Raw genomic sequence first — 22,943 nt, 5'->3', positions numbered from 1 at the left:
ATAGAGGCTGCTACTTAATAGTGGGCTTTGAGGATGCCATCAATCATTTATTTGAATATACTGAATGGGTCTCATACTATGACAATTAATTTTAAAATACTGACTTATGGTACTGGACCCTGTCTCGTTCAGTTAGGAAATCTAATGGTCAAATTTGTGACTATTTAGAAACCAAGTAGTTTGCTAGGACAAGAGGATTCTGGGTAAAGCAGAGGCTTGAGACGGGCATCTATTTTTATTTCTCTGTTACTCAGATTACTCTTTATACTTGCTAATGATATTGAATACATAGTGGGTGCCAGATTTACCAAAGTAAATGCTTAATGTCAATTGCTCAATTTCATTTTTACACAACCTCATATTTTATTCTCATTTTATCCCTGAAGAAACTGGTTTAGAGAGATTAAGTAACTTGCCCAATGTCATACAGCTGGAAGCTAGAGCCAATCTGACGGAGAAGGAACACAACCTCAAGATACCTGACCCAAGAATTGTGAGTTTGACCCCATTCCTAACAGCAGGGGCGTCCTTCTGCCTGATCTGCAAAAAACTCTATAGATCTACAACCTCACAGCTTTCTATGGTGATATTATTTGGGCTTAAGCCAACTGTTTCAAGGCAATGAGCGAAGTTACAGTACAAGCAAACTACCTAAACGTTAGAGGCTCCAGATATATTTTATATTCAATATTATTTCTAATCACCTTTTGAGACACAGACAATAATACCATAAAAAGGTAGAGAGCATGTAAAGCAAACTAAGTCAAACCAAAGCAAACAGACAATCATGACAAATTTCCTAATGATAATTAGGCCAGACATGCTTTCCAAGGCAGGGTCCAAATTCAAGGGGCTCATTTTACTTGCCTCCAAAGGCCCTTGATTTTTTCCACCGAATAAACATGACAATGGCCAGCAGGACAACCACAGGAATAACCAGAAGGGTTGTAATGAGAACCACGGGCACTCCCGAGCCTGGCTCTTTGATCAGTTTCTGTTTCTCTTGCATCTTCTGCAATTCTGAGGAGGTGGGGTTGTTCTCCATTTTGGATTCAACAACTGCCTCGGCTTCTTCAGGGAAAGAAGAGTTCACAGTATGCAACTGATTCAAAGATTTCAAACCCTCTCACCCACCCCTACCCAGTCATATCAACAATGGTTCACCAAGAACTTGTTGAGACCAGTGTATGTGGGGTCAGGTTTCAATATCAGCATCAACAAAGGCAACAGCATCTAAGATGAGTGTTACATAGTTTTCCCCCCTCCAAATTGTATTTTTTGATCTACCTTTAATTCCTTCTTTAGCTAGTAACTCCATGATTGATATATATATATATATATATATCTCAATATGATATAACTCCTTTTTGCATTTTCCCAAGGTTATGATCACACACTACTTTGTGTAGAGGAGAGGAGCTGGTGTACATGCCAATCATACTTGATCTCAGGTATACTAGCAGAATAACTTTGGGCAAGTTAGTTAATTCATTCTGGCCTAACAGAATCTCATTTGTAAAGGTGTGATACTATTTCCTTCATAGAACTATTGGATTTAAATGTGGGCCACAAAAAAGGTGCTTAATAAGTATTTGGTTCATTGTACCTTTAGTTTATGAATCACTTTCATGTTCTGTGAAGTTTTAGTACTCTATATAGTTTTAGACATTAACTCTTGACTGACAAAGAGAAAAAGCAACTTTTTAAAAATTCTTTTATATAGTTCTCAGCAAAATATGTGTACTTAAGTGTAATATAGGTATCATTTTATTTGTGATAAAAATAACATCAACTTTCTGAGACATTGACAGGAGCTGGGTAGGTATCAGGCTGATCAGGTATTAAGTAAGCACCACAGAGAAACAGATTCATAGGAGCTGTAGGAGCTACTACAGGGTTTGTTTGTTTTTGTTTTTTAAATAACTATTAACTTGAAATGAGTATGAACTTTGAACCATCCCCAAGAAGCATGTGGGTATCTGTGTACGGAAACCCTAATGTGCAACTGGGAAGGATTTCACCAGGAGAAATGTCTTATTTGCTAAAAGACTCACAATGCTTCCAGAATATTAATTTCTTGGTATATCTTCTCTCCTAAAATTCAATATAGACTGCATGGTACAGAGAACCTCAGCCCTTGACGAATTGGTAAGGATAGCGGGTTTAACACAATGGGGGAAACTGGTTCATGTTTTGTACATGTAGATAATTTAACAGCTTGCTTAACGTATCTGAGATTACTTAGGAGACGTCACATACAGTTTATGGATATGAATCTTTCTTATTTTACAGTCTCCCTTATACTCACTGAACATTTGCTCTTCTTTAATACACACACACACACACACACACACACACACACACACACACACAGAGCTTATGAGCAGGCGTTATTGTTACTCTTCTGCTGAAGGCCTCTAAGTCTTCATTTTGTTCCTGTACTTTACAAACGCAGAGACTACACTTTCTCTCATGTTCATCACCTGGCTCTTGAAATTTAAAGGGAAGGAAAAAGATTGGTGCACAGACCCGACCACTGTTCTAGCATCTTCTTTGTTACTACAGAAAACATATACACAGTTATTCAATTTTTAAGCTTGTTCCATATTTAAACAGAACAAAAAAAGAAACCTCCTCAAAATGAAATCAAGGGATTGAATAACATAAAACAAATTTGTATCTCTGGTATTCAAGAACGTGTTGCTTTTGGACGGAAGGCCTGCTTCTATTTGAAAGTGGTATGCACCCACCAGAATTCTTGCCCAGTGTTTCCTATTGGTTACTTCCTGCCTTGGCTGCAGTCCTTATGCCAATTTACATCTGGTACCACTGACGAGCCAGCACCAGGACTGAGTTACATTAAGTGGAGAGAACCAGGGATGACATTGGCTATAGACTGAATGAATCAGCTTAACGTTCATCGAATGTAGACGAGACACAGGAGTGAACTTGCTAAGATGCATACCACTTTAGACATTCTTGGCTTCCACACTTCTAGCATTTTGGGTGCAATTGACTAAAAATACTTGAACATTCTAACACTTGGAATAAACGGCAATGTGTTTAAGATTTAAAAGGTGCATTGTTAAAAAGAGAGTAGTTTGAAAATGTCCCAATCCTAGAATTATTGCTGTTCTTCTGATGGGACTATATAGGTAGAATGAAAGGTCTAACACAATGCTTGTCACAAAAGAGCCTAGGAATTCCACACAAATAATGAATGATCAAAGTTATATCATTTCACTCTCTATCTGAAATTTCTTTATTAAACATCCCCATGTTTTGGAGCATTCCTGGTGAACAGGTATGAAGAAGTGTAAAGACTCTAAAATTAGCCAATGTCTGAGTTTCTGGAGATAAAAGGGAATAGAATATGACACTCTTGTATCATATAAGGTGCCATACACAGCCTGCCTAGAACAAAAATGTCTTATAAAATGAGAAGTTGTCAAAGCATCTCTAGATATAAAGAAAAAAGCCACAATTTTAAAAGCTGATAGATAAGAAGTATTTTTTTCACCAGGCGATGGTGGCACACGCCTTTAATCCCAGCACTAGGGAGGCAGAAGCAGGCGGATCTCTGTGAGTTCCAGGCCAGCCTGGTCTACAGAGCGAGATCCATGAAAGTTGCAAAGCTACACAGAGAAACCCCGTCTTGAAAAACCAAAAAGAAATATTTTTTCTTCTGCCCTTTAAAGCAATGCTTCTATTATTTTATTTATTATTTTATTTATTATATATTTTGCATGGCAATGAGACATTTAAAAACTACCCCCTTTAAAAAAAAAGCACCTTTTAAATCTTAAACACATTGCAGTTTACTCCAAATGTTAGAATGTTCAAGTATTTTTAGTAGATTACATCCAAAACACCAGAACTGTGGAAGCCAAGAATGTCTAAAGTGGTATGTATCTTCACAAGTTCATTACTGCATCTCATCAACTTGCAAGTCATCTCTGTGTCTCGTCTATTTCCTAGGAGTGTTAAGCTGGTTCTTTTAGTCCATAACCAATGTCATGTATGCACCTGTATGTATGCATGTTTACATATGTGTTAATGCACTTTGTGTGTGTGTGTGTGTGTGTGTGTGTGTGTGTGTGTGTTTAGACCTGAAGTCGATAAATTAGTGTCTGTCTCCACTGTTCTCCATTTTATTTACTAAGGTTAGAATCTCTCCCTGGACGCAAAGCTTACCAACTCCAGAGACTCTAGCTAGATGGCATGACCTCAGGACCCCTGTCTCTGCTTCCCCAGTGAAGGGATTGAGAGGGGCTGCCCGGCTTGCTCTCCTTTTGTGTGGACTCTGGGGCATCTAAACTCTAGTCCTCCTGCCTCTGAAGCAAACACACTTTCATCCACTGAGTTATCTTTCAGATCTCCTTCTTCTGTCCTCCCTCAGACTTGTTTAATTTGGGATAATACACAGGAACGGAGGTACGTTCTTAATACAGCAATACAGAACTTGCTACCCAGAGAACAGACAGAAGCGAAGAGTGAAGATTTTTGCAAGCACATCAACATGTAGCTTAGGAAGATGTGGAAGCTAGACACAGAGTCAGTGAGCTTCGTCTCTTTCACACTCCCTCTTCTCTCCTCCCGCCTCCCGCCATCAGCCCTGTATTATCCTTCTCTCAATAAGGCCAAGGAGGCTCACTGCACCTGAGAGCTTCTTTCTACTTTTTGGAGACTAATCACCATTGCCATCTTTCTCTGGGGCAGGGGTGTAGTGGGTAGCCATTCCAGCCTTGGCCTGGAAGAGCCAACCTCCATTGAGGCTTCAGTAACTGTCACGCCTACAAGGCGGGGCGAGAGAGGACCCTGAAGACCCCAGACCTGGATGCGGCTCTCTTGGTGCCTGGACCCTGAACCCTGGAGGTAGACCGAGCAGAGTTCTCCAGAGAACACTGCAGACTGCGCCATACCTTTCCCAGACCCTGTAACCTATCTCTTCACTTGTAAGTTACCCAACAAAATAAACCTTCCTTTTAAACTCCGTGGAGTGGCCTTAATAATTTCACCAATACAGGGGATAGTGTGAGAGTTATGCTTTGACCTGTTTTATTCCTAGGAACTCTCTTTGAAATTTTAAATCCTTTTCCTAAGCTTTTCTGCCCTTTCCAATTCTCTTATTTCTGAAACTGCCTTAAAAGGTTGCTTCTGGAACCTTGTTATAATTGGTCAGTGATATGACCACTCATGTGGAGATAAGTATCACCAGAGCAATCCACCTTTAGAGTTGCAAAATTAACAAACACCTCCTGTGTTGTCAAGTATCAATTTGCTTTGGCCTCTGTGACAAAGGGTAGCTTCATGATTTTGATAAATGATAAGATCTAAGGACCTGACATGATGTGTGTGTGTGTGTGTGTGTGTGTGTGTGTGTGTGTGTGTGTGTGTTTGTAGTAAGAACATAATCTTATAGAAGAATAAGAATTACTTAGGTTCAAGGAACAAAGTACCTCCATTTGAGTTGGGATATTCTGGACTATTAGATTGGACTTTCTTGTAGACATTTTAGCAAACTTTACTAATTCAACTGCGGGGTTCTGCTCCAAGACTGTGGGGTTGTCTATCTAAAAACTGTTTTCTTCTCATCAAGCAGCTAAGGTGAAGCCAGATAATTGGGCTCTTTCCCACATATTACCATCAGGAACATTTGGGTAAGGCATATTTAAACAGAAATACTTTGAAATAATTTACGATTCAATAGATTTCAACACAAACTGCAAATCCTTGCTAACCTGCATTTCTGGGAAGAATTTATAGTGAACGGATTGACGTGCTGACAGGATTGACGTGTCTTCAATTGTGCAGCAATGGTGAAGAACACGCTTTGACATCAAACAAACTTGCACTTAAAACCTGCCTTTAACACTTGCTTTCTCCTCAGTATGGCCTGCCTTAAGTTTCTCATACATAAAATAAAGATCACATGGTTAACATGACTAAATTTGGTAATTTTTGGGTTGTCCATTTTTAGTGTTCTATTTGTGATAGCTGTTATTAACAACAACACCTTTTATAGCACCCTTATTTGGGGGTAAACATAACATCGATAATACTATGTAAAGAGCAATGATTTAAAACGTGTATGTGCATTTGAGTAATATGAACACCATACAGTATGGTCACCTGGGTAGAATCTCTACAAATACCCAAACAACTGCAGTTTATTGTCACAACAGCGTTAGCTCAGTCCTTCAAATGCTGAGCCTACATACTATCTCTCCTTTCCGTGTCTGTAACCTTCCTTTTGTGTATGGCTTTGCATGTCTTTCCAGGCTACTTTCATGGGACGGGAAAACAAAGATGTCTAGACTTTAGTCTGAAACTCTTTATGCCACGTAAATCTGAAGAATGGAATCACTTTCTTACTGAAGCATGGTGGGTCCTTAACAACAAACACCAGTCAAACACCTACACATCACAGAAAAAGCACGGCTCCTAACTGCTTCTCGGAGAGGGAAAGGTAATCTGCCAGAGATGGTGAATGAGAATACCAGCTGCTTACCCGTAGAGAAGCTCCGATGTTGGATGCCAGTGATTCAGTTACCTGTGCATGTGGATATGTGGATGCGTGTCTTCTTTCTCTCATGCTTTTAACTGGGCAGGAACTGAGGTGAGGTGTGGTTTCATTTCTCCTACACTCACCACATTGCCTTTTTACATACAAGCCCTCAGTCAATCTTGTGGGCTGAGAGGTATTGTGACAGGAGCTGGCAGGCATGCTAACCTTTCTCATCAAGATAGGATTGATTCACCAAGGGTTTTCACTAGTTTACATGAGAGCTCATTCAGGCTTTTCTAGCATACCAAAAAAAAAAAAATCATTTTTCTTGCATAAGATCAACAATACTTCCCAATATGACCAGCTACATATTTTCCTTTCTGCATATCTCTGGCTCACTAGTTAGAGGTTTCTTAGATCCAAATCCACATTCTGTTACTGGGAATCAGTGACTGGAGAGGCCCCTGACAACTTCCTTTCTTATGAAAAGAAATAACAGCATGTGGGCTTAAGGGCTCAGCCCAAAGCAGAAGTCATGGATAATTTACCACATTATATATATTTTAGGCCGATAATTTCTAAGCTGCAATCAAGAGCCAAAAATAATCCAACAAAACAGTTTTTGGTTTCACAGTTAAAAGAGGACTCTGACCAACCTTTGATTTCTGGGACCTCAATGCCGGCCTTTTTAACTGATCGATGCTCCATTTCTGTAATGGCACAAGAAGGAGAGAGAAAAATCAGAATCCTCTAAAAGAACATTTAAAAACTTAACTTTGATATCATTTACATTCAGTTATAAATACTTCCTAAGTCTAAAGAGAGAGGTCAAGTTCATGACTCCTGTATAAAACTTCCTTGGGTAAGCTGAGATAATATTTCTAATAACTTTATATTTAGAATAGAGTTTTCCTTTTGGAATTTACTATCATTGTTTCTGAAATATCACGTAGTTCTGTTGGTTAGGTCCAAATGGCAGTGCTGGTGACAAAAACACTGTTTGCCCCCCACCTCCCACCCGACTCACCGCAGGGCTGGCAACAATGTCCTAAACAGAAGGCCTCTGTGTTAATGTTCTGATCCCACCCTTTGGTGCCACCCTGGGTCCAGATGTAAAAGTCTCTTTTTAAGGAAACTCTACCCACTTCTCTCTCTCTTCTGCGTCCCTCCCATGAGGTGTTCACCTTTGAACTGCCCCTCTCTGTTCCCCCCTCTCTCCTTTCTGTCTTTTCCTATCTTTCCCTTTATTCCTCATTATCATAAACCATTTCCACTCAGATGCAGCCTCTGGGTTGTGAATGCCCACCAGCCCACCATGCATGGGATACCCTGGGTGGGGAGCACATAATATATAATAAGTCATAACACTCTGGCCTGGTAAACGGAAGGATTGTTACTGGGTCAATGGGAGCTGAAATTCATCATTCCTCAGGAATCTCTGTTTACCAGGACCTCCCTTAATCTTCTCCCAAGGTCAACTACCTAAGGCATCTAATTCCCAGTTAATCTGAATGGCCTGAATCAGCTCAAAGGCCCCCACCCTGCTGAGTGTCATATAAAATCCACTTGCTTTTTCCGCCATCTCGATTCTCTCTGCCCCTCCCTCTTCCCTCCTGAGAGACAGCCACAGCAGTTTGATCCTCAATAAACCTTTCTTTCCTTCTACCCCTGGAGTGGTCCAGTTCAGCGGCTTCACCACACCCTTGCTTACACTGTTTTCACCTGGACAACATCTTAGAGTTGAAGACGGTTTCGACTGATGCCTCAGAAACGTGGAGTAGCAAAACTGATGCTATAAAGGATTCATGACTAAACTCGATAAGGAATTATTAAGTTATGCCAAGGAGAATTGAATTAGAGGGGTGCTGACTCCAATATACAAACACACAGAGAGTCTTCCTGTGCCAGAGGTCCCATTTCACCAATTCATTGCGCTCTGGATTACACAGAAAGATTTTTATCATCTTGAAGTTTTATGTATGCTCTGTTATACTGCTTTTTAATCAGAGATCAGAGGCTGTACCAAAACCACTTAGGAAGAGTTTTCAAAACACACGTATTATTATCCCTATTCTCCTTATACAGTCTTTTCCATATTTAAAAAGGTATTCAATATTTTGTTGTTGTTGTTCTAAAAATCCTGACTGGGTCAGTCATTTGAGGGTTATCCATCTATCTTTAGTTTAGTTTTGGTCTGCCCATGCATCCAGGGTCTTCATCGAAAATACAAGTGCCGAGTGCATCTCTTACAGGGGAAAGGTAAAGTGATTTCTGGGGGTAGAAGAGGTCAGAGGCCCTGCCACAGTCCTCTCTGGATTAAGAAATGCCTGCAAGAGCAATAAAGCTTGCACTGGGTAAGTCTGTGTGGGTACTTCCAGAGACACTTAGATCACAAGGACTCTGACTTAATTGTGCATTATTTCCGGTATGGAATTAACACGATAGCTTTCCTGCAGCATGATAAAGAGGTGGCAGAGCTTTGGAAGATGGAGGTCTGTAGAAGCATGTCCTTGGACTGTGTTTTAGTGTGGCCCAGGCCGCTATCTGTTTCTTGGCCATACAGTCCCCTTGTGTCCCATGTTCCTCCTGTAGCTCTCATTTTCTGCACAAACAGCCAAGAACTGACCCCTCTGAGATCAAGAAGCAAAGTAAGTTTTTCCTTATGGACATTTCTGTCCCATCTGTGCAAATATACCTAGGAGTTGAATCTATATTCACTATACTCTAATAGGGTCCTCATGTCAGAACAATAAAAGTTACTTGAAGATTAATTCAAAACTCAAAAGTTACTGAATATAGTATTGGCTGAATTGAAATATAGAACCTACATTCTATCTGATTAATGTTTGTAGACTCCTGATTTTCCTTTTCTTCCAACAATTTGTTCTCTTTCCTTGTTATAACTTGAATTTATGCTGTTACAATTAATATCATTTTATTCATCAAGTTTTCATGTCCTTATTAATTCTTTACCTAATATTACTATCTGCTATGGCTTTTGATACCTCCAATTTATCATTCCTAATTCCTTTATTTATTACCACTATAACTTGTGGTAATAAGCATCTCTGGATATTGAAGTTTTAAGCCAAGTAAACATTCAGTGAACTTCAGTTAAGGACAATTTTGATTCACAGTCTGAAAGCAGGGACTAGGCTAGTATTCTTTTAATGATGTCCAACTCGAAAAGAGAGAATCCTAACATTAATGAAGACTATAATACTAGTATTCAGCCTCGGCTCAGGCCACAATATCTGCAGCACTCTCCTCTGACAGATACTAACAGGTACCCTACAGAGACACTGTGGGTCCCTGGCTATCAGAATTCCTGGGGCCAGTTCTCATCTGCAAAGTGAGTTAACATTAAAAGAGATGTTGGCCACATATCCTTCTCCCTACCCACCCCTTTTATTCCCTACCCTTTTCTCTGCCTCTTGCCTTCAATTCAGAGACCCTGGCTAAGGGGCTCTTGTGAAACTTCAGCCATCTTTAGACAGCTACAAGAGCAGACCTCACTTCTGTCACAAGGCCTCTGCTTCATGTCTTCAGAGACCCCGCCATTCTGTCTGTCTCTCATGCTGGGGCCTGAAGTCTCCCCAGAGTCCCTGCCATGCTGTTGTTGTTCTATCTGTCTATCTATGGCACTAATAAACTCCTTACTTCCCAGTGATCCTTCTCACTGTCCCCTTGAATCTCCTTCCCCATCCCCCACTCCCAAACCTAACAAATTGTCCACCAGATTCTGATAGAGCAAATCTGTTCTTTTATGTTCTGAGCTAAATAAAAATACAGCAACTCAGTATTTGGCGAGAAGCTGAGGCCTAAATGGAAAGCAGAAAGTGACTCTGCTTGGGATAACATGTCAGACAAGGATGTTGGTGTCTCTGCATGCTAAGGACTGGAAAGAGCTGGGCGCCACATGGGGTGATGTCTTGTGGCAACAAGACAATTTCTCCTTTGCCAAAACTGTCTCCTTCTGTAACCAAGCTGGAATTCACAGGGGCTTTTAATGTAACAGACATTACTTCACACATCAAACATTTCCTGTGGAGCGTCTCTGGAAACAAGGTGACGATTGCCAGGAAAAAACAAAACAAAACCAAACCCCCGCCTCTCTCTCTCCATATTTAAGAAATTATTTTAATTTCTGAAATAGATACCAAATAAGGACACTCTCCTTTCCTCTTCCCCCTCTCTCATCTTTCTTCGTTCCCCATGTCCTTTGTAGTACAGGGAATAGAAAACCAGAGATGCTAGACATATGCTAACATTGAACTCCAAACCCAAACTCACTTACATCCTATGCCTGGCATTGAGAGAGAGAGAGAGAGAGAGAGAGAGAGAGAGAGAGAGAGAGAGAGAGAGAGAGAGAGAACAAACACAAGTAAATGTTTTTGTTTCCCATAACTGTAAAAATTAAACCAGATAAAAATTATGGATTAAACATACTATAAAAACAAACAAACAAAAAGCTCGACAACCTACTTTCGGTCAGGGTGAACTTCCACACTGTGTTCGTGTGTGCGTCTCCAATATACACATTCCCGTCTTCAGAAGCAACAATGTCATGAGGCATATCGAAGTGCTGGCAAATGTAAAGACATGTGTTATCACGGCGAGGCTTTGCTTAAATACATCACGGGATGGCAGAAAAGTGAGACAAGACATGCAGTTCCAACGAGAGTGAGCAACCCTAGCCAAAGGCACTCATTCACTGGGTCCTGCCTGCGAGGAGGAGGAGTGAGTGACTCAAGGCACTGAGAAACCACTGACTTGAAATTCCTTTCAAAACTGAAAATTCCTACGTTGATTATTTTTATTTTTCAGGGCTGTTTAATTTGGTGTTTTATGACTTGTTTATGTTTACTCTTGCTTCCATATGACTTCTATCTTTAAAAAATTTGATTATTAAGCTTCTATTCTGACATTTTCATACATGTTTACTTTTTATTTAGATTACCTTTCCCACTTTTTTCAATGCTCTCTTCTTTCCATACTTATCATATTTATCTGGTTTTGTTTTAAGACTCAATCCATTTAGCCACAGGCCATCTGGGTAACTATGGGTTTGAACCCGCCACTGGAGCCTCACCAGTGGTTACATGACTGACAGCAATAACTCCCTATCTCACATAATTTATCAGTAGCCACTAGGTCAGCAGTGGGGGACCAATAGTGGCAATGGAGCTCCTTTACCCATGGTTGGCTGTCAACAGGTCTATTCTCTTTTAAGATTAAGTTTTTATTATTTTAAAATGGTGTATATATGTTTATGTCTGGGTGTGGGTATATGCATAAGCACAGTACCCAAGGAGGACAAGAAAGGGCACTGGATCCTCAGAGCTGTATTTACAGGTGGTTCTAAGTCACCAGTGTGGATGCTGGGAACTGAACTTAGGACCTCTGCAAGAGCAGACAGAGCTCCTGAGTACTGAGGCCAGGTCCGTCCTCTAGCAGGCTCTCTATAAACAAGTACAGTTGCATTGGGCTCATGACTGGAACAGCCATATCACACTCCGCAGATGTATCTCCCAGACTTTAGTTCTGTCTTCTGTCTTTTTCTGTTCCCCCCATCTGCAATGTTCACCGAGCCTTGGAGGTGGTGATATAAATATTGCTGACCACTTAACCTTCACTTAATCTTGGCACCTTGAGCAGTCATGTGTCTTTGCATCCAATGTCTTTCACTGCAAGGAAAGACTACCAAAAAGAAGACCCAGACTTAAGTTCACACAGTCACAGCCACGTTGTTTGTAACAGAGATGCCAAAAACTACAGGACAAAAGACAGCATCTTCATCAAGTGGTATTGAGTAATCTGTGTGTTCATATGCAGAAGAATGAAACCATCTTTATTAGTCTTACTGTCTTATTTCCCTTATGTTAACAAAAAGATCACCCATCAGATGTAAACATTTCTAAAGATTATAGTAGTAAAAGAGACTCAACCTATGTGACGGAAGAAGCTACAGATATGCACAGAGGAAAAGACTGTAAATATCAACTTTGACTACAATAATGAGTCTTTATACCCCATTATTTCTTTTGCCTAGACTTTGAATCTTTATGATGATAATCTTAGTGAGAATTCTGCAAGATCCATAAACCAGTTTCACTTTTCAACACAGAATACTATTCCATGTGTAGGGGGTTATATGATAACTTGGTTTTGGAAAGGAAGAGCAAATTTTGTCTTAGCATGAGTCTCTTTGGGTTCCCCGGATGCATCTATTGTGACTCATTCATCACCACAAGTTTGGTGACTGCTGATGTTTAGAAACAATGCTCTCTGAAATTCTAATTCAGAACTATTCATATTCATATGAGTAGAAGCCTCTTGCTTAGCACTTAGTTTTGATGTACAGATGTGCATTTCAATTAACAGTTAATAACCTAGTTGATACAGAACACTATCACTAAAAGGACCATAAAGACAGGGACATCCTGACAAGACAAACTATAAACCAGAAAGAATGGTAATATTTTTCTTTTCTTAATCAATAAATATAAGGATATCAACTCAAAGGAGAATTGCTCTAACAATCAGACAATCAATGATGAAGCACTGTGCAGGTAAAATGTGTACTCTAAATGTGATGGCTTCCCTTCTAACAGAAGCAATGATTTCAATGGGATTGCACAATGCTTTTCAGATAAAATATCTTCTGAGAAAAACGCACGCTTACAAACCATAAACAGAGGCCCAAAAGAAGAGAACTTGCAATGGAATTCTTTAGTTCATATCTACTTTGTTCCTAACAAAGGCACGCTGAGGAAGAGATTGTGTCTTATCTTGTACATGATTATACCCTTAAGATCAAGTATAAAACCTGTAGTGAATTTTGATAGAACCGAGACTGCCCAGCTTCTTACAGATTTCTAAAATACTGAGTCATTTTTTTTTTTCACCTAGCAAACTTGGATCCTAACAGACAACTTAAGAATTATAAAGACATACTTTGTTCAGTGGCTTGTGATAGTTACATTGTAATCTAAGTAAACACAATAACTCTTTCCATATTTTTAAAAATAACCCTTGTCTGAGCATTTTACTAGGCTGATCTTTCTACATCTGATGAACTCCTGGAATATGCCTGCAATGTAGTGAGTATTATGATCGCTCTGGCAATTACTCTTCATATATAATACAGTGGGAAGACAAAAGCCCATGGAATGCTCACTTGTAGTTACTGAGTGTGTAAAGAAGCACTGTTAAAATACATAGTGGCTAGTTACTGTGGAGCCTTGAACTCCTCACCTAGCTAAGTCTTTAGAATTTGAACAGATTCCACTAAGTACTATTTTCAATTCTTGTTGATTATTAAAGTCTACCAGCCACAAAAAAAACAAAACAAAAACAAAACAAAACAAAACAAAACAAAACAAAACAAAACAACAACCAAGCCTCCTGCTGGTGCTAAAGAGAACTATAATAGTACATTCCCCATGTGGGTTCTTCACCACTTGAAAGAAACTAGGAAAAGAATCTGTCTGTCATTTATCAATCAATATATCTACATCGACTTGCTAACTATAGTCAATTTAAGATTGCAATTGTATGCAGATTCTCCTACAAAGTTAGAGGTGTACAGGGTAATGTTCATCTGAAAATACTGATGGTCTAGGAAAAGACAGGGACATTTATTTTAAGTAAACATCGTAACAAAATAATACCACCAACTCAGCTAAGAAGCCATCACATCTTCTATGCTTCAAAATAAAAACTGTACGTTGATATTCATATTTTAATTTTCTTATACAAATTCAAATCTAGGCAGTGAATGCAAGTACCTTGCGTACTGGCTTGAAGACATCTATAATTTCCCCACTGGTAAAGTTCAGCACAAAACCTTGCACAGGTTCGTGGTCTCCAAAGTAAGGCTTCCCATTTACCACAAAGAGCAAACCTGTGGCAAGAGATGCAGTCTTTTTTTAAAATGTGGACTAAGATTAGCTTTGAAATAGAAGAAACAAACATTAGAAAAATAAACAAAATAGTTAGCATCAACATGGTCCCTATATTTGCCAACAACAATGAAAAGTACTTAGCAGATACTATCCTGTGAGTTGCCAGGCATGGACCAAACAGGTTAGGTGACTAATCTTATTGTAATAAGAAAATAAGAAACTGGAGGGCCTGTTCTACTTAGGAAGCCATAAGAAATCAGAATACATAATTACTGATAAACATGCATACTGGCATATAGGGTTAGATATTCTAGGCATCCTCATTAGGAATGGGGAAAAAGTCAAGTTATTAAAGCCAATAATTTTGGGACATCTGATTATGTCAGAAAACTAAGAGATTAATTTTCTGCCTTGCTATAGCAAGAATAAAAGGAGAATGTAAAGAAGGTTAAGGAGAGTTGCAGTACCCTGAAGAAATAATCCAATTGTAGACAACTCTAGCTTGTTAACATGAGCTCTGTATTTTAGACTGTTAAAGACATACCATCACAGGAGAAGAAAAAGCACCTTCTTATGAACATACTTTGTAATAAAATGATATTTTTTTATGAAAATGAAATCATAGAAATGGTGATGATGTAAGCAAATCAGAAGTTTGAGTACTGCATTTTCTAAGAAGTCATTGAAGAGTACACTTTAAAGAGGCTGAGAGCATAGCTCAGTGCTTGCCTGGCATGCATGTGTTCTATGTTTGAGACCCAGCACTGTGAAGCCACAAAAAGTGTGTATGATGCTAAGCCTGTGTTTGATATATCTTCATATTTCTTAAAAGGATTGTAGCAAGTTTTAGAACATATCCCAGAACACAATACAGTCTGAGTACCAATTATTGCTATGGAATACTGTAAAGACACCAGCTCTTGCAAGATTCTGTTTTTAACTTTAGTTCTTATCTTTTTCCAGATTTGAAAGATATTATATCTACTTAAATCACCTTCCTTACTAGCTGAATGATCTGTTCAAATTAATTCTTCCAATGTGAAGAAAAGCCAACTACAGAATGTCTCTTTTGTTGACATCAATGAGTTTTTCTTTCTTTCTTTTTTTTCTTTTTTGTATATTTCTCAAGGAACACACACTTATTCCCCATCTAGCCACTGGAGCCCTTTTATTTCATGCCTGAGTGACCTAAGATGTGTAGGTATTAAAGTGAGGAGTATAGTCAATGTATGTTAATACAAAGTCAGATATAGTTAATACAATATTTCAAGATTTGTGTAAACTTTTCTTAAAATATTAAGTTGCTTAATACACATTTAAGGAAATCTTATGGTAACTTATTTTATAATGTGAATTATGCATATTTTATTTTATGAGTTTGGATTTTTTTTCAAATTTAATTTGAAAACATTTTTTTTGGGGGCTTTTCAAGACAGGGTTTCTCTGTGTAACAGCTCTGGCTGTCCTGGAACTCATTCTGCAGACCAGGCTGGCTTTGAACTCACAAAGATTCACCTGCCTCTGCCTCCTGAATTCTGGGATTAAAGGCATGTACCATCACTGCCCTGTGAAAATGTTTAAAACCATTACAATGTATACAAAAATGCTAAAGAAGTCAAGATTTTATTGGTTGTTTCTTCTGGCATTTAGACATAAACCTCTATTACTTTACATTTTAATCTGTTTTAAATAAATTGGTCAGTGTGGTGGTCTGAATGTAACTGGCCCCATAGGTTCATAGGGAGTGGCACCCTTAAGAGGTGTGGCCTTGTTGGGAGGTGTGGCTTTATTGGAGGAAGTGTGTCACAGGGGTAGGCTTTGAAGTTTCAATGTTCAAGCGAGGCCCAGTGTTACTCTGCTCTTCCTGCTGCCTGTGGATCCAGGTGTGGATCACCCAGCTACTTCTTCAACACCATGCCTGCCTGCATACCACTGTAGTTCTTGCCATGACAGTAATGGACTAAACCTCTGAACTGCAAGTCAGCACCAATTACATGTTTTCCTTTATAAGAGTTGCCACGGTCATGGTGTCTCTTCACAGCAATAAAACTAAGACAACCAGCACTTTTTCAAGAAACAAGAAACAGAAATAGTTAGAATGCAATTCTATCAGACATATACCATCTCTTGATGGTGTGAAGGCAATATTAATCATTTAATAGCTAGATCAGATGATCATAAGTAAAAAGGAATCAGTGTTTAGGAACATTTTAATCCAAGAACAAACAGCTGATAACTTCTTTTGGAGTCTTCATTATGTCTGCAAAAGGAACAGTGACATTTGAGTTCAAGTGCTTCACAATGTAGTAATAGTTTTAAGATGTTTCAGATCTGAAATACAAAGTATCTGGAACTTTCTAATAAGAACAAGGTTATTTAAAAAGTACATTGAGTGAAAACAACTGTTAAGGGCAGACAAAATAATAAAGCACACCATAATGAAATACCTGGTATATATGAAATTGCGAATACATTTCTTCCAAATGACGCATGTTTAATCTCTCTCACAAATTCTTTGGTGTCAGTTCTGAAACATTGGATCCGGCCATTTTCCCTGTCTGCCACACACAATTGGTCCAAGTGAGGCACAAGGGCCAGACTGTGAGGAACACTCAACTGGCCTGGCTTAGGAGTGTTCCCAGAAGACTCTACGGAACAAGAAAAGCCGCAGACACACCGTTTATATAGAGTCTTCCAAAGTCTGACGCCACAGCTGGATAAGTTTTCAAATTCACGAAAATAAGCCGTTTATTACAGATTTTATATGAGGGAAACCAAACCCGTGTCTGGTTTTTGATCCTACTGACTCCGAATTCTGATTAGAGATGAAGAGTGGGAGTGAGTACCTTCTCCCCACTGGGTGATGAATTTGCCACTTGGTGAGAACTGTACGATCCGACTATTGCAGTAACCGTCTGCCACAAAGACAGCGCCAGTGCTGGGGTCCACAGCCACATCAGTGGGCTGGCAGAAATGGTTCTGGTCACTGCCAGGCTGCATGCTCCTTCCCAGAATTAAGAGAGGACCTTCTTTGCTATGTGGGTCCAGTTTGAACACCTTTAAAAAAAAAAAAAGAAAAAAAAAAAGCTTAATCTACTCTTCTGATTATTGTTGACACACACATGACAGAGATCATTTGAATAAGCAATTATAGTGTAAATGGCAAACAGAGATTTATTCAAAAGAAGATGCTTTTAAAATTAGATAGGACTCTTGAAATCATCTGATCTAATTCTTCATATCACAATTAGATATATGGAAATTAAGTTATTTTCCCAAAGCTGTCTACTTAATAAATAGCAAATAGGGACCTGTATTCTGTATTTAAACATTGCATTCATCTCCACTTCCTTTTTGTATTCTTTAACTAATACTATGAAGATCAGATAGCACATGAGGCATTAGGTATTCACCAAATAATGTTCAAAACTTAAGAGAACATGTTAATGACTCACTGGTGAGTCTTTAGAGCTGTAGGTTTCTCTTTCTTATTTTTCCCAACTCTGTACCACCACCATTACATTTAACAAGCTTATCTTGTATGGGTGTGAGGCTTTAAGACAATTCCATGATTGAAATACAGTATCTTTTGAAAAGGACAAAAGTTTGATATTCTTACATACTTGATAGAGACTTTTCTTTAAGTTATAGAAAATGAAGGTGGCTTAGGAAAGAATTCATAAAACATGAGCAAAAAAATAAAAAGAAAGAAAGAAGAGAAAAGAAATAAGACCTAAGGACACAGGCAATAATGGGCAGTGTAGAAAGTGAAGAGGGGTGGAAGGGTTCTAGATATTACAGCGAAGCTCGACATCTGGCTTTTAGCATCCAAGGGAGGAGAGAGACCCAGTAACATGCTGCCTTTTCCTAGTAGAGTACAAAAAGAAAAATGCTAAGGTGAGGATTGGTACAGCTACTGAACATTGGTGTCTTCTAAATTCATCTATCAGAATCCTAACTTCTATTGTGATGGGAGCAGCAAGGCACTGGCCATCATGCTAAAACCTCATGAGAAAGGAGACACAAGAGCTTGCTTTCTTTGCCTTCTTCATGAAAACACACATCGAGGAGATGGCTATCTGTAACCTAGGAAAGGAACCTCACCAGAACCCTGTCATGCTGGTACCCTGATCTCAGATGCCCAGAATTTAGATCTGTGAGAAATGAATTCGTTGGTTGCTTATAAGCCACTGAGTCTATGGTACTCTATAATAGCACACAAGACTTCCTAAGATATGAATGCTTCCACCCCTTTTTTGCTACCAATTTTTGAGCCATAGAAAATGCTTCAGAGAATTTTGAAAACTAACCCATTTCAGCTTCTATTTGAATACTGCTAAGTAGGGAGCTCACCTGATGAAGAGCCACGTCTGTGACCCAGTAATTTCCATCTTTATCTATACTCAAGCCATGTGGTAAATAAAACCTGAAAAATAAAAATAACTGTTCTAGTTATAGTTCTCTAAACACATGAGAGGAACTTAGTTGTAATAAAACCATGGAGAAATATACTTCTACAAAATAAGAACAGTGTTTTTGTATCATTGTAGAAAATGCCAAAATGATTTGTTAAATGAAAATAACCTGCTACAATAGACAGACTTCCTTGTGACAAAGCTTAAGCAGAAGTTAATCCTATTAAGATCTATAAACAAAGTTTACATAAAATTTTAAGTATTTATTATAAATTATGCTCTCTTAAGCAGCACAAATAACTTGAAATGAAAAGCAAGTTTTCAGATAATAAATATTAATGTTTCAGAATATGCATAAGACAAATTGCCTTGAGAAATAACTAGATTTCTATAGTTTGGATAGTTAAAATATATTTCAAGAAAATATAGTGTTATGGGCATTTTTGTATGTGAGTGTTTGTGATGTGTGCACACACGCATTTATAGTCCAGAGAGTGATATCAACTGTCTATTTCGATCACTCTCCATCTTATCCTTTAAGATAGGACCTCTCATTGAACGTGGAACCAATTGGCTAGCCTGGCTGGCCAGATAGTCCCAGAGGTTCTCTTCCCCTGCCCCATGTTGGCCTCAGTAATGGGGTTACTGTTGTGACTCTGTCCAGGTTTTGTGTGGATTCTAGGTCCTTATGGCCAGGTCATTACCAACTGAGCTATCTCTCCAGCCCTATAACACCATGTCAACACAAAATCTTATTATGTATGTGACTTGAAAGCTCTAGGACTGGCTATGGAAGATAGTGAAACATAAAAAGAGTAACTTCCAGAAGGATTGTGACCCTCCAGGCACAGTGAAGTGGTAAGCTGGAACAATCACTAGGAAAGGTCAATATATTTTGCACATATAATGGATATGGGCAGAGGCCCACAGAATTAAAAAACTGGGATAGAATTAACACATGGGAAATAGACTAAGGTGACCCTGTTAGAATGCCATCAGAGAATCCAAGCCTTCTTTGTGTGTGTCTAGCCTAAGTAGGATATTGGCACCAAGATTTTTTTTTTCATGAGCCAAGTGCATAACACTTTGATCTTAATAAATTGACTGAACTAGATGCCTGTTTTGGCCATTGAAAGCGAGGTTATGGTTTGCTTGCAGCATTGATACCTCATAGCTAGCCAAGTTGACTTAGCAGCAGTTGGTCTACCTTTCCTGTTAATTCTGTTCTGGGATGAGGATGCCTCTGATTAATGGCTACAGCTCTAAAGACATGGGCTCAAAAACACAGTAGAGATGGAATTATAATCTGGTCCCTGACTTCTCTGAAACTACTATTTAAAAAACTAAGCTTCATTATAGCAATCTCTATTAGTAGTAGCTGCATTCAAAGTAGAGGCTATCTGCCTTTCAAAGAAGCTGGCCTTCTCTGGGACTTAAGCAGATGGAGTGGGGCATAGTCCTAGAAGCTGCCAGGTTATAATGGGTCAGGGTAAGTCTGTAAGCAGGTGTCGCTTTCTTTCAATGACCATGAATATCAGCCAACTGTTTTTGCCTGCCAAATGCCATCTAGGAATCAGACCAAATAATTGAGTGGCTTTCAGATCCAAATTATATGTGCAAACTAAGGGAAAGCTAAAAATGGTATTTGTTTAGTCTTCACTTTTGGATGGGAAGAGAAAAAAAAGTCTTTTATTCTTATCAGTGATTACTTGGCAAGTTGAGTATATAATTTTTATGCTACAGATTTTTTTTAAAGTTATCAGTCTAACTGACTAAGAGCTGACTTCATCATACATGTCTCAATCTTGACTGTGTAATAGTCACCTGGAAAGTTATAATAGCATTAGCCATAGCCCAGATCAAGTCAGAATGGAATTTTTAAAAATTATAAACTGACAAATTAATATGGATGATAAATATGGTAAGATACATGCATAGAACCCACAGTGTTTAAATCAAGCTAACAATCTAGGATATCAACGACTTTTTGTAGAAGGAAATTATCCTTGGTATTTTGAAAGAAGACACGTAAGTGGCCAATTTTCTGTGTCTAGAATTTTTTTGAGCTTCACAGATGATTCTAACACTGAGTTGAATTTCAGAACCACTTGTTTAGAAAGTAAATGAAAGGATGGCCCAATCTGTCTCCTGCATAAGGGTAGTCTTGTGACACATTCCTGACCCAATGATGTACTTTATATCCAGCACAGGTGTGCCAGTTTGAATAGCACGTAAGCCATTTTACTCACAGGTTCTTCCCACTGGACTGGAGGATTGCAGCATTATTTGGATCTATGACTAGAATTGTATCTTCTTCAATTGGTCCAAGGCCTCTTTGCTGGTAAACAAATTTGCTGTCAAAAGAGCTAAACAAAAACATTAGAATGGAAAATTAACAACCTATAACTCTGGGGCACTTGAGAAATGCAGACAACTTACTTGAGAACCTTAATATAAACTTGGAAGGACTGGGATGTACTTGACCTCATGGTCTCTTGAACTGTATTATAAACCATCATGGATGGTCAGTGTAGTGGTCAGCGTGAATTCTCAGAGCCACCAGGTCTAAAGCAAAAGCTCATTTACACATTAGGGTTTGAGAAGCCAGGAACCAGGGCTGTGAAGGCAACTAAAACTTCTTAAAAATCTTTTTACAGTTTATAAATGAGTGATATTTTCTTTACAATTATGTGAAGTTAACTTATTTTAACTTTCTCTGTAATAATTACAGTGGGACAGGAGTGAGGAGAAGGGATCATTGTACTAGCCACATGTATAACATAGGAACGCAAAAGGATATACATAAAATATTCAACATATTTCAATAAAATCAAACAGGATTTATTATTGAAACAAAAAATACACTTAAGAGACATGAAACTTCTCTTTCTAGCAGCTTTTCATTAGAGAAAAATGGATAATTGTAGAATAATTGGTTTCAAGTTCGTATAGTGATTCCTGCTTTTTTAAGTTCAGTGTCTTCCGAGTTATAAAATGTTATGTATGTATATTTAAATTTTATATTTATATTAAAATAGCAATACCTTTTCTTAGAATGCCAGTTACAACAGACACTTTACTTATTTCAATACCTGTTTCAAAACTGACATTAGCCTCTCCTCATCCTTAGGGGATACATTCCTGGACCCCAGTGGTGCCTGCCACCACACATTACCAAACTCTGAGCTTACTACACTTTTTCCTATGCAGATATAGTGTGCGCAAGCTTCAGTTATAAACTGGGAACATCAAGAGACTGAAAACAATAACCAATAACATGATAAATATAATGAAATTTTCAAATAAAATTTCAAGCATCATGGTTCCTGAGATTTGTGACCATTTTTAAGTAAAATAAGGATGACTCAAACAAAGAACATTGATGCTGTCAGCTTGGTCATGAGATGGCTACTGAATGACTGATGGGTGGTGATGGATGGGTCCACTGTGTAGACAATAGTCAAGAGATGATTCAAGTCTTAGGCAAGATGGAGGAGATTTATCACACTCCTCAAAATAACACAAGTTATAGATTTAAAGTGAATAATTATTCATTTCTAGAATTTTCCACTTAATATTTTTCGACTGGGTTAATGGCAAGTCACTGAAATCAGAAAGTGAAAAATCAAATAAGGAGACGATTTTATGTTTACTGTGCATGTTACAAAGATAAGCTGCTATGTAAGCTTATGTAACAAAGATTTAAATGAACCAAATACAAAGAAACCATTTTACATGTTCAAAAACAAAGCACTGAATCAGCACACACAGATGTGTTTCTATATAAACTATATAGGTGTGTTTTCCTTTAGTTCAACTGGATAATCAAAAGAATTGGAATAACATCAAATGTCTGTCAAGATGTAGTTACAACATGAGAAGGTGACAGACTGCTCAAGTCTATCATGCATCAATTTATTAGTTGGCTGTTTCTTTTTCTATTCTTCTTTTTTTTTTTCTTTTGGTAGAACCGACAGAGAGGTCCCAGTAGGGTGCATAAAGTTTTAAATCATACTCTCTTGCCATTAAAAATATCCATCACGCAATTATCTGAGCTTCATGACTAGTAAGGTCTTTGGGGTATATTTTTCCTGAAAGATAACAGTTAAGTCC

At 38.4% G+C, this 22,943-nt stretch overlaps 1 protein-coding gene across 10 annotated transcripts in view; it reads right to left on the bottom strand.

The window, feature by feature from the left end:
* Pam (peptidylglycine alpha-amidating monooxygenase) overlaps nt 1-22,943 on the bottom strand; it is a 275,438-nt gene that overhangs the window by 3,457 nt on the left and 249,038 nt on the right. For 7 of the 10 annotated variants that reach the window (XM_036173733.1, XM_036173738.1, XM_036173740.1 and 4 more), the window contains 8 exons: nt 21,080-21,196; nt 18,769-18,841; nt 17,262-17,472; nt 16,863-17,063; nt 14,299-14,414; nt 10,994-11,093; nt 7,165-7,218; nt 868-1,071 (listed from right to left, as the gene is read on the bottom strand). In XM_036173733.1, the coding sequence (XP_036029626.1) occupies nt 868-1,071; nt 7,165-7,218; nt 10,994-11,093; nt 14,299-14,414; nt 16,863-17,063; nt 17,262-17,472; nt 18,769-18,841; nt 21,080-21,196 (1,076 nt within the window). The remainder of the gene's footprint in view (nt 1-867; nt 1,072-7,164; nt 7,219-10,993; nt 11,094-14,298; nt 14,415-16,862; nt 17,064-17,261; nt 17,473-18,768; nt 18,842-21,079; nt 21,197-22,943) is intronic. The other 3 variants (XM_036173737.1, XM_036173741.1, XM_036173739.1) reach the window with 2 other exon arrangements.

Source organism: Onychomys torridus, chromosome 23 (assembly GCF_903995425.1).
Source record: "Onychomys torridus chromosome 23, mOncTor1.1, whole genome shotgun sequence".
In the NCBI taxonomy this organism is placed as follows: domain Eukaryota; kingdom Metazoa; phylum Chordata; class Mammalia; order Rodentia; family Cricetidae; genus Onychomys; species Onychomys torridus.
Note: the sequence above shows the minus strand (reverse complement) of the source record. Positions and strands in the feature narration are given on the sequence as shown.